Below are 16284 nucleotides of genomic sequence, written 5' to 3'. Positions count from 1 at the left end.
CATACACCTTTCCCTTCAGCTTCAACGACACTCCCCTCCTCGTCAGCATGCCACTCAGTTCCCAAAACTTCTTCCATGCACATCTCACTCGAGCAACCGTTGCCGAGTCTGATCCACCTTCTCCAGTCAGCATGTCTCCTAGTCAACAAAATGTTTTCACACCTTCCAGCTTCACGCCGTCTCCAAGATCCAACTCAACATTTCCTCCTTCTGCAGCTCCCTCTGTGCACACCTTACATTTGAATGTAGCTGCCACACTGGTTAATGCCCCTCTCAGACCACTACATTTTTGATGAACCCACTCAGCGCACATTGTACATTGAATGGAATTCACTCCGACACCCTTCTTGCACACAGCACACGGCCGCTTCCCAGTTCTTTCCACCGCACCACATGCTTTACCACTTGCCATCACCTTCGTTTTTCTGATATTCACCTTCTGCCTGCAACCCTCTTATGGTTAAACTGCCAAAATCAAGACTCTCTGCTCACCTTCACTCCTCTTTTCTCCCGCCTCTGGAACAAACTCCCTCACTCTCTTCAATCCCACTCCACCCTCCAGGTCTTTAAAACAGCTGTTCACCACCATCTCTTATCTTCCCCCATCCAAAACCTTGATCTTTTCTACCCCTGCTAATTTCACCCCAATTCCACTTTTTTGAAATACCAACTTCTGTCCTGGAAGTCCTTGTGTTTTATACTTCTCCCATCCCCCGCCCTTCCCCACGCCCCCCCCCCCCAAGCCCTCTCCCTCCCACACATCTCCCTGCTTTCAAATGTTGTGTTTGTGTGCTTCCCCTACTCTCCCCATCTTGTCTTCCGCTCCCTCTTTTTATATATTTTTTGTCTGGTTGATTTGTTTATGAAGTAAATGTTAGCTCTTTCACGAGCCTCGATTCAGTATACAAAAAAAAAAAAAAAATCAAAAAAAAATCTATATAAACGACCTTTGATGCTCCAGAAAACCCTCTCTTCCATTTGGCGGAAGACTCCACTTTGTGTCATACAGTACCTCGTTCCACTGTTTCCACTGACCCTCCTTTCTTTACTCCATGATGCATGTGTTCTTCCAGTGACCCCCCCCCCCCCCCTCCATGTTAAACCTCCAAAATGCTGGCTGACTGCCCACTTCAACTAATTTATTACTTGCTTCTCTTGTCGATGGAACCACCTTCCAGAGGCCGTTCTGACTCACGTTTCTCTCCAGGGCTTCAAGCAAACAGTGCACCACCATCTGGTCATCTCCATTTATCTCCCATGATCTTTATCAACTCCATTAACCTTCCCTAACCCAATCATATTACTTGCTGATTTTGGCATTTCCTCCCTTCCTCCTGCTCTGTTCATCAATTCCCTTGACGCTTGTCCCACGGTCAGATCTACCTTGCTCTTCTATGAGCTTCGCTCGTGAAAATAAAGCAAAAAAACAAAAAAACAAACAAGACTGGACCAAAAGACAAATGCTCCAGGCTCCACTGGAGTGTTTGTGTCTTTGAGGAGAGGGTTAGAATGATAGACCTATGTTGACTATGAGTAGAGGAGGAAGTGTATCAGAAGGCCAGGTATGAATGCCGCAAGCGAGTTTGACAACCACAGCAGGATGTCAGACTGTGTGATGCCCAGGATATGTCCAGGAAGACAGGATTTGTCGAGATTTAGAGCCTTCGACCACTTCTGGGAGAAGCAGCAGCATGTTCAGAGTTGAGTGACTGGGACAAAATCCAATCTTATTGTGATAGGTCAGATTATGAGAAGGAGACCTTGTGTCAACAGTGAAATAAATTCCATGACTTTGCTTACAAATGGAAGCACGATTACTGGACTGTAAACGAGAAGTTTTTTCACACTTCTTATGGGGAGTGATGTTGCCCGACTTGCACGCAGACAGGAGGCAGCCAAAGGAGAAGCAGGAGTAGCATAGCAGGCTTCGAGAACATGGGTACTCATGCCAATCTGGGAACATTGCCAAAGTAGGGTGGGGCTGGGACAAGATGGGGACATTCGATACTTACCCACCCAAACTCGTGCCTAGAGGCCTGGTGTTACCCCCCAAAAAGAGGAAAAGACAGCTCCTCTGAACAGTACAAAAAAAAGAGAGTTTTTGTACCAACACTGTGGAAAGAATATGGTACATCAGAATCAGAAATTAACTTTTTGTCCAACTGCATTTCTAAGTTGGCATCCAAAGTCAACCTGGACATCCTCCATCATACAAAGACATTCCTTGGCACACCTGAACTCCTATGCACCCAAAAGGACTTCATCCACAGCTTGATGGAGCACTGCTTTCTCATCCTGGCTGGCTTCCCTGGCTCACGTCTTCCTCAGCTAACATCGTGGAAACCAAGGCCTTAAAGATTATTGGAATCTCCCACGATGAAGCTGAGTCTATGGGTCTATCTATCACTTTGCCATTGCAGACAGGTCTATGGTCACTCTGTCGTGTACTGCCTCCTTTATGGTCTTGCACCCTCTGATATTTCTGTGCTTTGTACCCCCCCACAGGTTTTTGCAGGGCTCACACAGTCCACCATCAACCCTCGGCTGGTAAAACTACCTAACTCCAGGATCACAGCTCATCTCCCCTCATTTGTTCCTCTTTTTTTCCCACCTGTGGAATCAACTTCCACATTCTCCTCAATCTCATTCTTCTCTCTTGGTCTTCAAGACGGATGTTCACCGCCAACTCAGATCATCCCAAATCCAAAATCATGATCTATTTCTACACTCGTTAACCCGACCCAAGCCCATCCCTTTCCAAACTTCCAGTTTTTCCCTTCCTGAGAGTTTGCTTATGTTACCATCTTGCCCACCCTGTGCATTCTCCCCACATCCTTTATCCAAATCTCCCTCTATTTCGTCCTCAACCCTGTGTTGGGGTTTCCCCCCTCTCTTTGTACTGTTATATCCTGATCCATTCTGTGATGAAGCCCACACTCCATGAGCCGTGACTTTGTTTTAAAATAAATAAAGTTTGCCATCTTTCTTCCAGGTGAAAAAAAAAACAATTTTCCTTCACACCAACACAGTTGTGGGATCATCAAATTAACCTAAACGATGAATAACTTCAATAAGGCAAATGATAGGTGACAAGAGGTTCAACTCACCGAGGGGCGTGGTTTGGTCCATCCTGTTTCACTTTCACTATCTCAACCTTCAGGTGATTGCGCTGGGCATACTCCACGATCAAGCTTATTGGATGTCTAGCCCCCGGTGTCAGCAGCGATGCACGTTCAATGTCTGCCGGCTGTGGCGGAATCTTGAGGAGAGAAGAAAAAAAGTCTAGCCTGCTTCAGCTGGTGATCTACCACCTGTGATGCCAGTCCACAAATTGTGGTGGACATTATACCTTCAAAGAAAGTTACCTGTCCAACAATTCCACTATCCAAAGGGAAATAAAAAAGTGAAAGCAATAAAGAAGTAACATTTTAAAAATTGGTGAAGAGAACAATCAAAAAAATTTCCAGCAGGTAATTTAATGCATAAGTTGTGTAAGCAACCTGGTAAGCCTACCATATTAGGAAGGGAATCGACAGCCTGCTGCAAGGCCTTAAGAGCAGCTGTTGCACACTGCATCTTGCCCATTTTCTTAGTGGTGGAACGAACAATAGGAAAATGATGTTCCTGGATGACTGCCTGCATCAAAAAACTACACACCATTTTGGAGATAAATCATGCAACAATTAAACCCACAGACGGAGCTTTCAAAACAAATCTGGAACAATTACTCAAGAAGATAACCAACCTGGGGATGTGCAGAGGCCCAAACTGCGCCAGTATAACATATGAAGGTGAGACACCTCGTGGTTGACAGAACTCTGAGAGCCCCATCAAATGGTTCTTGCTAAATTGCTGTTCCAGCTCTTGCTTTACTTTGGGTTTGATCTCATGAAACTGCAGTTTCCCTTTGTAGCGTTGCATGAGCAAGTCGTGCAGTGATTCCAGGTCAATCGATTGGTCCATAGGCAAATCTTCCATGCCTCCTGCCAAAACACCTTTCTGTTATAGACATCATTTATAGCATTATTTTTTGCAACAACTTGGCTTTGCCCCCAAATTACTTCAGGTGTAATAATCAGACGAAGGCGTCATAATAAAAGTTGAAAGATGGCATTAGGTTCCACCAGGAATGATCCAATATTAAATTTTGAGTTAATTTTTTTTCCCTCGTTTGACCCTGTGAACCGAAGTCCCCACCTTTTGGGGCATGAGGCGGGGGTCAAATCCAAAAAAGGTTAAATATTTCATGTGTCCCCCAATGTTGATTGCACATATAAAATTTCATCAAGAATATTTTAAAAGGGGCCCAAGACTTGCATTTTTTTTGGTATTTGAGCTCTTAACCCCTTCACAGGGGTCAGTGCCAAAAACGATTCTGCTCTTTCACCTTCTTGGCCACGTCGTGATCATAACGACCAGGTTTGGTGAATTTCTGCCAAATTAATTAGGAGAAAGTGTGATGGATGAAGTCAGTACATGAAGGGGAGTGACAGGCACACAATTAGGTTTCGAAGAGCATGGAAGAGTGAATGGGGTAGAGTGAGACGTTGCTAAGGACAGGGGTCTTGAAGGGCAGGAGGGAAGAACACAAAGCAAGACAGTCAGCTCCACAAATGAAAGAAAAGTGGGATGAAGGCATGGAAATGAGCCTTGCATTGCTTGCATAGCAGTGAGTGAGCATGAAGTGAAGTGAGTTTGGTCATGGGATGGGGAACTGTTTGGGGCATGTGTAAAGCTCTACATTTCTACTTTAACTGGTTCACACCTTGGAAATCTTCACCTTGCCCCTCATTCAAGGGTGCAGAGACAGGCATTTCTTTAGAATCCACAGAAGCTTGAGAAGTGCCATCAGGGCCGAGTTTTTCAGATGCATCCATTTTTGGTGTTTCGGATGCATCAATTTTTGGTGTTTCGGATGCATCTATTTTTGATGTTTCGGATGCATCCATTTTTGATGTTTCGGATGCATCCATTTTGAGTGTTTCGGATGCATCCATTTTTGGAACTTTGGTTGGAGGGACTGCATTCTCAGGAACATCGCTAGATACTCCTCTTTTGGTCAGAGACTTGGCCAACCCTTCAGCCTCTGGCATGAAATTCGCTAAACCAAGTTCGGTAAGGCGAAGCTTGTCCATTCCACGGCGAGTCAATCTAATTTCTCTGTTTTTGACCGCAATAAAGCCTTCAGTCTGAAGGCTATCCAAAGCCACGCCCACATCAGTTTGGCCCGCATTGGCACGGGATTCAATGATATTGGATATCTCTCTCCTCGTCGAATTGCAGTATTGCTTGAGGAGTTTGAGGATTTGTGTTTGCAGGTCCTCCTCCATGGTAGAAACAGCTGCAAAAACAAAAGCAATACAACTTTAGACATGCGTGCACAATCCCTTGCACATTAAAACAAACAGCCGTCAGAGAGGAGAGTTATTGTTATACTGTTACAGTGGTTTTTAGAACCCTCCACTTTGTAAATATTGTAATATCCCTTATAATTAATCCCCTGTAAATACTCCCATTTTTTGGTGTAAAAGGTCAAAGGTCGCACCCTAGTTAGGCCACGAGCAACACGTAGCACACCATAGGATCTTCTTTAGTTATTTCATTAGTATGTGTTTCAGGTAAGGATCTGTTCTCAATAGTTGAATCTGCGTTGTATTAATCAAATAACCTAGGCCCCTTCAATTACCCCCAATCTCTCTCTCTCCAAAGTGCCAGTAGCACCTACAGTCGGGGTTTGTCCCTCCCAATGCTCTCACGTGATTTTATTAGCAGCGTTTGCTGCACAAAACGCCATTAGACATGTGCTCATCTTGGAGAAGAAGGGCGGAGCGCCGGGAGGAGGCGCGGCCCACTGTCAACTGGCTGTCAAAGGTGGAGCCAAGGAGCCCTCATCAACCAATCATGGCCGAGGCCAGCTCACCGGTAGGCGGATCCAAAAGGCAAGCGGCTTTATACGCGAGTGGGCAATATAAGCGGGTGCGTGGGACTACTTCAAGAGATGAGCCAGGGAGAGAGAAGGAGTCAAACCTAAAGAGGTGCCCGGGAGAACGACTCGAACCGATGAGAAAGGAGTCCTTGCTTGCCGTTGTTACGAACTATTGGAGGCGTGCACAACTGGCCGAAGGCTAAGGGTCAATTTATTACGGACGCCGTATCCCAGTCTGCCCCCCCGCGATATAATTGTCCGCTCACGTTAAACGCCACGCGAAGCTGCCGGCCACTCGTGCCGCGGGACGAGTGAACACCCGGAGCGTGGACCGGAGCGCGAGGTCGGAGCCGGACCTCACCGCCTATCATCGACGCCTACCTACCACCTGCCCGGACCCTTCTCTTCCTTCCCACCACCACCACCACCACCTTTTCGTGTAAGTGTGTTTGTACTGTCCTGGGAGTGATAATATAAGAGTGTATAAGGTTGCCCTATGTCCTTTTATTTCCTGCTTTTGTATATTCTTCCTCTTTCGTTTCCTCTTCATTAATGTACAATAAATTCTGTGTTCTTCCTTCACCCATCTGATTTCTTCTCATCCGATCGCTTTCGTCCTGTCCCCAATTGAATATACGTGGCACGATTTGGCCAACGCTCAGGATCGGGTTAGTTTTATTGCTAACGGCTCGGATTTCGGACTGCTAACCGCTCGGCAAACTCCATCTTGTCCGGGTCCGAGCTGGGAATTATATCCCTGCTTTGCGGAGAGGTTGGCAAAGGTATCTGGGAACCCGTTGACCAGTCACCCTGGTCAATCTCAACCCCGCAAAGGAGCGTGTAATTTCCAGGAATGGAGGATCAGCCAGTGTAAAAGACAAGGGGATTACCCCCCCTTGGTAAGGGGAGCGCCGACCCCCGGTTCCGCAACAATACACTGTACTCAATATCTCTCACACCTCAATACCTCTCAAAGTATCTCCACACCTTACCAATGTTACTATCTCAATATCACAGCTCACCAATTCGGATTCAGACCAGGTCACTTGACCTTGAACATGCTGCTTCTACTAAATGAACAATGGATGGAGGCCCTCAATGTCAGACATGAGATGAGGGCAGTCTCTCTGGACATATCTTGTGCATTTGATAGCCTGGCATTCTACCTTACTCTTCAACCTGGCTGCCTTTGGCATCCAAACCCATATCCACACATGGCTTACTGAATTCCTCTATTCGGAGCCGTGTGACTCTCGACAGAATAGTTTAATCTCCTTTTCCTTTCAAGGCTGGAGTGCCCCAATACAGTGTTATTGGCAACGTCCTATTCCTGATCTTCATCATTGATCTCTCAGCTGACTCTCTGGAAAACCCCCTTTATCTATTTGCTGATGACTCCACCCTCTGCTGTAACATCCCTCATCCTTCAGACAGGCAGGCTGCAGCCTCTTCCCTCTCTTCAAACATTGACAGAATAACAAGCTGGTCAAACATCTGGAATATGTCTTTCAATCCTGACAAATCTCACATGCTCACGATCACTATCCCCCAAGCAAAAACTCAAACATATAAACCAAACATATAAACAGTCCACAATCCCATCTTGTACACCTGTTGAACTCTGAATGAACTTTGGATTCTTTGTATTCTATGAAAAACTATTTGCAGTTATATTCTTCATTTGGTTTACTTATGTGTTTGTGTTTCTTATTCAGATATTTGTGTTATTCTTGTTATCAGATATTAATGTTATTCTTGTTATCAGATATTTATGTTATTCTTGTTATCAGATATTTATGTTATTCTTGTTATCAGATATTTGTTATTCTTGTTATCAGATGTTTGTTATTCTTGTTATCAGATATTTACGTTATTCGTGTTATCAGATATTTCTGTTATTCTTGTTATCAGATATTTATGTTCTTCTTGTTATCAGATATTTATGCTATTCTTGTTATCAGATATTTATGTTACTCATGTTATCAGATATTTATGTTATTGTCCTGTCCGTGCCAATAAAAACCGTTCTCAGACGGATTAGCCAATCGGGCTTAACACTCTGAGGCGTTCAGTCAAAAATATAGCGGAGAATACACGCGTGGGGGAGGGCGAAGAGCTTACACCTTCACAGGTCCCACCGGACGGGTTCGAACCTGCGATGATTAATTCAAGTCGACACAGTATTTAAAATGTACAAAAATACTGGCTTTATTGAAAAAATGGCAGTAACAAAATAACACACGGCAAGACTAAGATGCCTAAATTGGACGTCCCCGTACAGACTCGTATACCACACAAAGGGTACAAATACAGTCACGTGAAAAAGTAAGTACACCCCCTGTAAAGTTTTGACTTTCAACATATTTCAACATACAGCTATTTGATCTTCATTTCAACAATATTGATAGATAAAGGTGATATAACATAACAAATATCATGAAACATTTACATTTTGAAGTCCATTGTATAATTTAAATAAACATAAATGCAAATTTCGCATGTGCATAAAGTAAGTACAACCCTACATTTATCACTACTTCAAATACCAAATATTAGAATAAGGTGCACCAGCTCAGGTGCAAATGATTAGAACATCATTAGAGAGGATCTTGGAGGAACCTGTCTTATTTAAACCTCAGACATTTAGTTTGGTTTGCTCTTTGTTGTTGACGTGTGCGGTGTCACCATGCCTAGATCAAAAGAGCTCTCTGAGGCCTTCAGAAAGAAGGTTGTAGATGCCTACGAGTCTGGGAAGGGATTTAAAAAGATCTCCAAACAATTTGAAATCAATCATTCGACTGTCCGGAAGATCATCTACAAGTGGAGAAGATTGCAAACAACTGCCAACTTGTTCAGGCCAGGCCGCCCCAGCAAGTTCAGCCTGAGAGCAGACTGCAAGATGCTGAAAGAAGTCTCTAAGAAACCCAGAATGTCATCATGGGACCTACATGTAGCTCTTGCCACTGTTGATGTCAAAGTGCACGAGTCTACCATTAGAAAGAGGCTGCACAAATTTGATCTACATGGGAGGTGTGCCAGGAGGAAACCTCTGCTGTCCAGAAAGAACATCAGGGCAAGACTAAAGTTTGCCAATGAACACCTAGGCAAAGACCAGCACTTCTGGAACAATGTGCTCTGGACAGATGAGTCAAAGGTTGAGCTATTTGGCACAGTACCAGAAGACATGTTTGGTGAAAACCAAAGACAGCATTTGACCACAAGAACCTGATACCAACTGTAAAGCATGGTGGTGGAAATATTATGGTTTGGGGCAGCTTTGCTGCATCAGGGCCTGGGCAGCTCACCATCATAGAATACACGATGAATTCTTCATTGTACCAGAGGGTGCTTGAGGATAATGTGAGGCCATCTGTCGGAAAGTTGAAGCTCAACCGAAGGTGGACCTTGCAACATGACAATGACCCCAACATACCAGTAAATCTACCAAGGAATGGCTGAAAAGAAAGAAATGGAGGGTTCTGGAATGGCCAAGTCAAAGCCCGGATCTAAATCCCATCGAGATGTTGTGGGGGGATTTGAAACGAGCTGTGCATGCAAGAAACCCCTCAAACATCACACAGCTGAAATAATTTTGCATGGAGGAGTGGGCAAGAATTTCTCCTAGTCAATGTCAGAGACTGGTAGACAGTTATAAGAAACACCTACTTGAGGTTGTTTCTGCCAAAGGGGGCAATACCACCTATTAGAGCCAAGGGTGTACTTACTTTTTCCACAAGCAAAATTTGCATTTATGTTAATTTAAATTATACAATGGACTACAAAATGTAAATGTTTCATGATATTTGTTATATTATATCACCTTTATCTATCAATATTGTTGAAATGAAGATCAAATAGGTGTATGTTGAAATATGTTGAAAAAGCCAAAACTTTACATGGGGTGTATTTACTTTTTCACGTGACTGTAACTGGTGAAAATAAATATGTGTGTGTTTTTAGGTACTTAGCTCCGAGCGTCTCCTGAACCCCCTCGGAAATCTTCAAAACCCCCCGCGTACTTGGCGGGAACAGCACAGGCCTCCGTGCACAGTTCGCTCGCGTGAAACCGCAGGCCTCGGTCTGCAGTTTGCTCCTCCTCACGATCACGATGATGATGATGCCGGAACACGACCGTTCACCACCAAACCCCACAGCCAAGAGCTCGTAAGCTTCGACCGTTCGTTGAGATTGTCCCACCACAAGGGAGCTTATCGGCGACCGTTCACCTCCAGATCCAGAAACCAAGAGAGAAAATGTCAGCCCTCCAACTCCTTTGTACTCAAGGCTCTGACATCATCTGATGCCGCCCGTGCCTGCTCCTTTCAGCCAGTCCCTGTCTTTTTCGCTCAACAAATCTCACCAATCACTGCTTTCCGGGGCGTGGCCTCCTGGACCTGCCTGCTTGATGTTATCACACGTCGGTGGTATCATCGTTGGTGCTCAAAGTCCTGTTTCCGGTTAGCTTTTATTTAGTGTCTTTTAATGCGCTATTGCCTGGCTTTGTGTGTGCTGCATTATCATAAGGAACAAGGGAAAAATAAGAGGCCATTTACATACAGGAGATTTACCATTAATCCCTAACTAATTAACATAACCCTACCCCTCTCATGGGGACACTTACACGACATACGGTCCAGCAGATCTCTACTTATGTACATAGGGGTTCTTCTTCTTCATCGCGACATACGGAGCAAGGTAATCTATACAATTCTACCTCGCTCTAAGGTAATCATTGCCTACCCCCCACAAACGTAACATTATTCTTGTTATCAGATATTTATGTTATTCTTGTTATCAGATATTTATGTTATTCTTGTTATCAGATATTTATGTTATTCTTGTTATCAGATCTTTATGTTATTCTTGTTATCAGATATTTATGTTATTCGTGTTATCAGATATATATGTTATTCGTGTTATCAGATATTTATGTTATTCGTGTTATCAGATATTTGTTATTCGTGTTATCAGATATTTATGTTATTCGTATTATCAGATATTTATGTTATTCGTGCTATCAGATATTTATGTTATTCTTGTTATCAGATATTTATGTTCTTCTTGTTATCAGATATTTATGTTATTCTTGTTAACAGATATTTATGTTCTTCTTGTTATCAGATATTTATGGTATTCTTCTTATCAGATATTTATGTTATTCTTCTTATCAGATATTTATGTTATTCTTGTTATCAGATATTTATATTATTCTTGTTATCAGATATTTATGTTATTCATGTTATCAGATATTTATGTTCTTCTTGTTATCAGATATTTATGATATTCGTGTTATCAGATATTTATGTTCTTCTTGTTATCAGATATTTAATATTTATGTTCCTCTTGTTATCAGATATTTATGTTCTTCTTGTTATCAGATATTTATGTGATTCTTCTTATCAGATATTTATGTTATTCTTGTTATCAGATATTTATATTATTCTTGTTATCAGATATTTATGTTATTCATGTTATCAGATATTTATGTAATTCATGTTATCAGATATTTATGTTCTTCTTGTTATCATATATTTATGTTATTCTTGTTATAATATATTTATGTTATTCTTGTTATCAGATATTTATGTTCTTCTTGTTATCAGATATTTATGTTCTTCTTGTTATCAGATATTTATGTTCTTCTTGTTATCAGATATTTGTATTCTTATTGTTATCAGATATTTATGTTATTCTTGTTATCAGATATTTATGTTCTTCTTGTTATCAGATATTTATGATATTCATGTTATCAGATATTTATGTTATTCTTGTTATCAGATATTTATATTATTCTTGTTATCAGATATTTATGTTATTCTTGTTAACTAGAATAACATAAATATCTGATAACCAGAATAACATAAATATCTGTAATCAGATATTTATGTTATTCTTGTTATCTATGTTATTCTTGCTGTCAGATATTTATGTTATTCTTGTAAATCAGATATTTATGTAATTCATGTTATCAGATATTTATGTTCTTCTTGTTATCATATATTTATGTTATTCTTGTTATAATATATTTATGTTATTCTTGTTATCAGATATTTATGTTCTTCTTGTTATCAGATATTTATGTTCTTCTTGTTATCAGATATTTATGTTCTTCTTGTTATCAGATATTTGTATTCTTATTGTTATCAGATATTTATGTTATTCTTGTTATCAGATATTTATGTTCTTCTTGTTATCAGATATTTATGATATTCATGTTATCAGATATTTATGTTATTCTTGTTATCAGATATTTATATTATTCTTGTTATCAGATATTTATGTTATTCTTGTTAACTAGAATAACATAAATATCTGATAACCAGAATAACATAAATATCTGTAATCAGATATTTATGTTATTCTTGTTATCTATGTTATTCTTGCTGTCAGATATTTATGTTATTCTTGTAAATCAGATATTTATGTAATTCATGTTATCAGATATTTATGTTCTTCTTGTTATCATATATTTATGTTATTCTTGTTATAATATATTTATGTTATTCTTGTTATCAGATATTTATGTTCTTCTTGTTATCAGATATTTATGTTCTTCTTGTTATCAGATATTTATGTTCTTCTTGTTATCAGATATTTGTATTATTCTTGTTATCAGATATTTATGTTCTTCTTGTTATCAGATATTTATATTATTCTTGTTATCAGATATTTATGTTATTCTTGTTAACTAGAATAACATAAATATCCGATAACCAGAATAACATAAATATCTGTAATCAGATATTTATGTTATTCTTGTTATCTATGTTATCAGATATTTATGTTATTCTTGTAAATCAGATATTTATGTTCTTGTTATCATATATTTATGTTATTCTTGTTATCATATATTTATGTTATTCTTGTTATCAGATATTTATGTTATTCTTGTTATCAGATATTTATGTTCTTCTTGTTATCAGATATTTGTATTCTTATTGTTATCAGATATTTTTTTATCAGATATTTATGTTATTCTTGTTATCAGATATTTATGTTCTTCTTGTTATCAGATATTTATGATATTCATGTTATCAGATATTTATGTTATTCTTGTTATCAGATATTTATATTATTCTTGTTATCAGATATTTATGTTATTCTTGTTAAACTAGAATAACATAAATATCTGATAACCAGAATAACATAAATATCTGAAATCAGATATTTATGTTATTCTTGTTATCTATGTTATTCTTGTTATCAGATATTTGTTATTCTTGTTGTCAGATATTTATGATAGCAGTACACCAGCTCTCTAAGGGAGGGGCAGGAAGGGTCATTCCTCTTTGCGGTACATAGATCACAGTCAATCTATGGTTGGGTCTCAAAAACATTGTGCGTGTGTTCATTTACCAAGTTTCTTGTGGAAAGATCGCCAAGTGGTCTAAGCATTCGAGCAAGCACTCCATTCAAAACTGTGAAGGAACGGCTGGCTTAGCAAGCGCTAGCTATCAGCTTGACAATTGAGCACAACCCAGACTTCCTCCCTTTCAGTTTCGTGTTGAACAGGAGGAGCGAGTTTCAAAAGGCCACCATGAAAAACGCCTAGTTAGCGCCAGGAAGCGTCATGTTATTTACCCAACCCTTGTGGGGTATATAGAGCACAGTAGATCTTCGCTCAGTTCTGCAAGTAAAACCTACCCCACGGATGTTGTGATTCATCCAAATTTCTTTGTTTCGTGTTATAAACAGCATTAGTGACTGTTTAAAAAGCCAACCCAACCGTGTTTGTGGTTGGGCCATTGCTCCCACGGAAACGCCATGATAGGCTATTTATAAACGTTGACTCGACGTTTGTTCAAGGAGGAAAGACACCTTGGGGAGGTGGGATATTAATGGTATTAATATTGTTTTGTAATAACATTAATATTACCGTTAGTTTTGTTATTCGAAGCGGCCTTGGAAAAACACCACGATAAAGCTAACTTAACATGGATATACACCTCAACATGCAACCTCATTGACGGCAACAGCAGGGAAAACCCGCTCGGGGGAGAAAACCCCCTTGGGGAGGGAGGCAAATGAATGCACTACAACCTTCATTGTGTAACCCTTCGTCATCCTGTCAAGTTTGGTTGACATTGAATAAGTAACGATGGAATGTATCGCGGTCAAAAATTCATCAGACAGACACCAAATGGCGTATTTTAGTATGATGTTCATTTATTTATTTATTTCATTTTTCCTGCAATAACTACTGTAAATGATCATCATTTGTGCTTTTTAAACATATTTGGATTTGTCTTAACACCTTAATTTGATGTTTGATGTTTTATGATTCTGATACTTTTAAGTATATTGTTATGAATTTGGTAATGCAACATCTAGAGCTAGGTAGATCTGAATAGGTAGGTATTCGGCTGTCGTGACAGGGACTCTACATGTAATAAGTTATTGATGTTCAGGCGGTTGTCGGGGTAAGATGTATGAGTGTGGATCTACCTGGAGATTCGAGTGTTAAATAGTGAGGGATTAAAGGTAACGCCCCTGTGAGTATCACCTAGTAATCAAACCTTTGTCCTTTATGGCACTGCAAACCACATAAACATTAGTTAGGTCCTTAGTGCAACATTAAATAATTCCCTTTCCCTGACATTGACTTCGTAATAAATGGGCACCACCAGGCCAAGAACACCGCCACAATACACCGCCACCGTTTACACCTCCAAGGCCTACAAACCTCGCCTGCGCACCTCAAAGGCCTACCAACCTCGCTGGCACGTGTTACACCAGGACCGCGGGGTCACGGACGGGAGATGTCAGGAGTCGCATGCCGCAGAGGGCGTGACCTGGGCGAGTTGGGAGGCTATGATTGGCTGAGGAGCGCGCCAATGTGACGTCATCGGCCACCAATATAGGCGACGGTCGGACGCCATTTCGGCAGTTCGAGTGGAGTCCAGAGTTCGAGTGGAGTCCAGAGTTCGAGTGGAGTCCAGAGTTCGAGTGGAGTCCAGAGTTGAGAGAGTTGAGTCGCAGAGTTCGTTGTTACAGTTCCGTACCAGAGTTCGTGGCAGTTGGCACAGGACACGGTTCGTTGCACAGTTCGTCGGAGTTGGCACAGGACACGGTTCGTTGAGCATTCGTGACCACAGCTCGTTGCAGTTGGCAGTTGGCACTTGGTTTTGGTTGCTTCGTGCAGCCCTGCGGTGGACCGTTGGAGCAAAGGAGCTCGTGGTGTGTGTGGGCCGTTGGACCGACGAGGCCTGGTGGCGCTTGGAGGCGGACGCAGAGGGCCGTGGAACTTGGAGCGAGGTGTGCGATCGGGCCGAAAGGAGCGGTGTTGGACGGCAGCCACAAAGACGACGAAAGACCAGATAAGCCCGAATCCGCGTACATTTTGAACGACGTGACGTGTTCTTTTCGTAATTAATCTCCCTCGTTTTGTGTTTGATATCAGTCGTGTGGGGACGTCCCGATTTAGTTATTAGTATTACCGGCGCGTGGTTTTTTCACTGTTATTACTTTTCAATAATAAATCCTTATATTATTTTCTGTACATATTTGAACGCAGTTTCCTGGGTGTTTCATTTTAATAGATAAGGCTGTGGAGCTCGTTGCGTCTGGCCTCCCGCGCGTTTAACTTTGTGTTGAGCTTGAATCCGCCATTGAGTTTTCGCCTCGGGAGTGTAAAGTCTCGCAATCGGTCATCCGTGTTACCCTACGGTGTTCACCAAGGGTAGTCACGCGACAAGTGGTGTCAGGAGTGGGATTTGAACCCGTCGGACAAATTTTTTTGTCCGCGGCGAGACATCGACACGGTCGGACAAATTTTTTTGTCCGCGGGGAGACATCGACACGGTCGGGCGTACATTGCGCCCGACGTTCGAACGCAAAATTTTTATAGTCGAGGCGGAGAAATTTAATAATCAATCGGGCAAACGGAGCGCGATATCGTGTCTTCGTCAAATTTAAATTGTTTCAGGAATTATTAAAATAAATACGCGCGCGGGAAACAATCTTCCGGAAAGCGGATGTCGGAAATTGATGAGATGGAAGTACGCAGCGAGGCCTCCGTCAGCGTCGGGAGTGAGCCGGAAATAGGGGAATTAGATGCAGAGGTGAGCCTTGGAACCTCCCTCGTCCCGAGCACCAACTTATCCCCCTCCCCCACCGGGGAGTCGGGAGTAGTAGGAACGGCCCCGACAACCGACCAGATGTTGGGTCAATTGCTTCGAAAAATGGAGTCCCAGGGGAAGGAATGTAGGGAAGGAATGAAGGGAATGAGGGATCGATTGGAGGAACAAATTGAAGGGATGGAAAAGAACAGTGAGCGATTGGGAAAGCAGATGGGAGACATGTACGCACAGAGAGAGCGAGCCAGTCGGGAATTGAATGAACAAATGAAGTCACAGGGG

The 16284-nt window shown here is 41.6% G+C and overlaps 1 protein-coding gene across 1 annotated transcript in view; it reads right to left on the bottom strand.

Annotated features, from left to right (window-relative positions):
- LOC137434156 (double-stranded RNA-specific adenosine deaminase) overlaps positions 1–16284 on the bottom strand; it is an 85640-nt gene that overhangs the window by 17886 nt on the left and 51470 nt on the right. Inside the window, exons 2-5 of the mRNA XM_068126876.2 lie at positions 4766–5341; positions 3746–3983; positions 3514–3649; positions 3108–3259 (exon numbers count right to left, since the gene is read on the bottom strand). Coding sequence (XP_067982977.1) covers positions 3108–3259; positions 3514–3649; positions 3746–3983; positions 4766–5330 — 1091 coding nt within the window. The 5' untranslated portion in view covers positions 5331–5341. The remainder of the gene's footprint in view (positions 1–3107; positions 3260–3513; positions 3650–3745; positions 3984–4765; positions 5342–16284) is intronic.

The sequence above is a fragment of the Myxine glutinosa genome, chromosome 10, assembly GCF_964187855.1.
Source record: "Myxine glutinosa chromosome 10, kmMyxGlut1.1, whole genome shotgun sequence".
NCBI lineage: Eukaryota > Metazoa > Chordata > Myxini > Myxiniformes > Myxinidae > Myxine > Myxine glutinosa.
The sequence above is the reverse complement of the archived record's forward strand: the minus strand, read 5'-3'. Positions and strand labels throughout refer to the sequence as shown.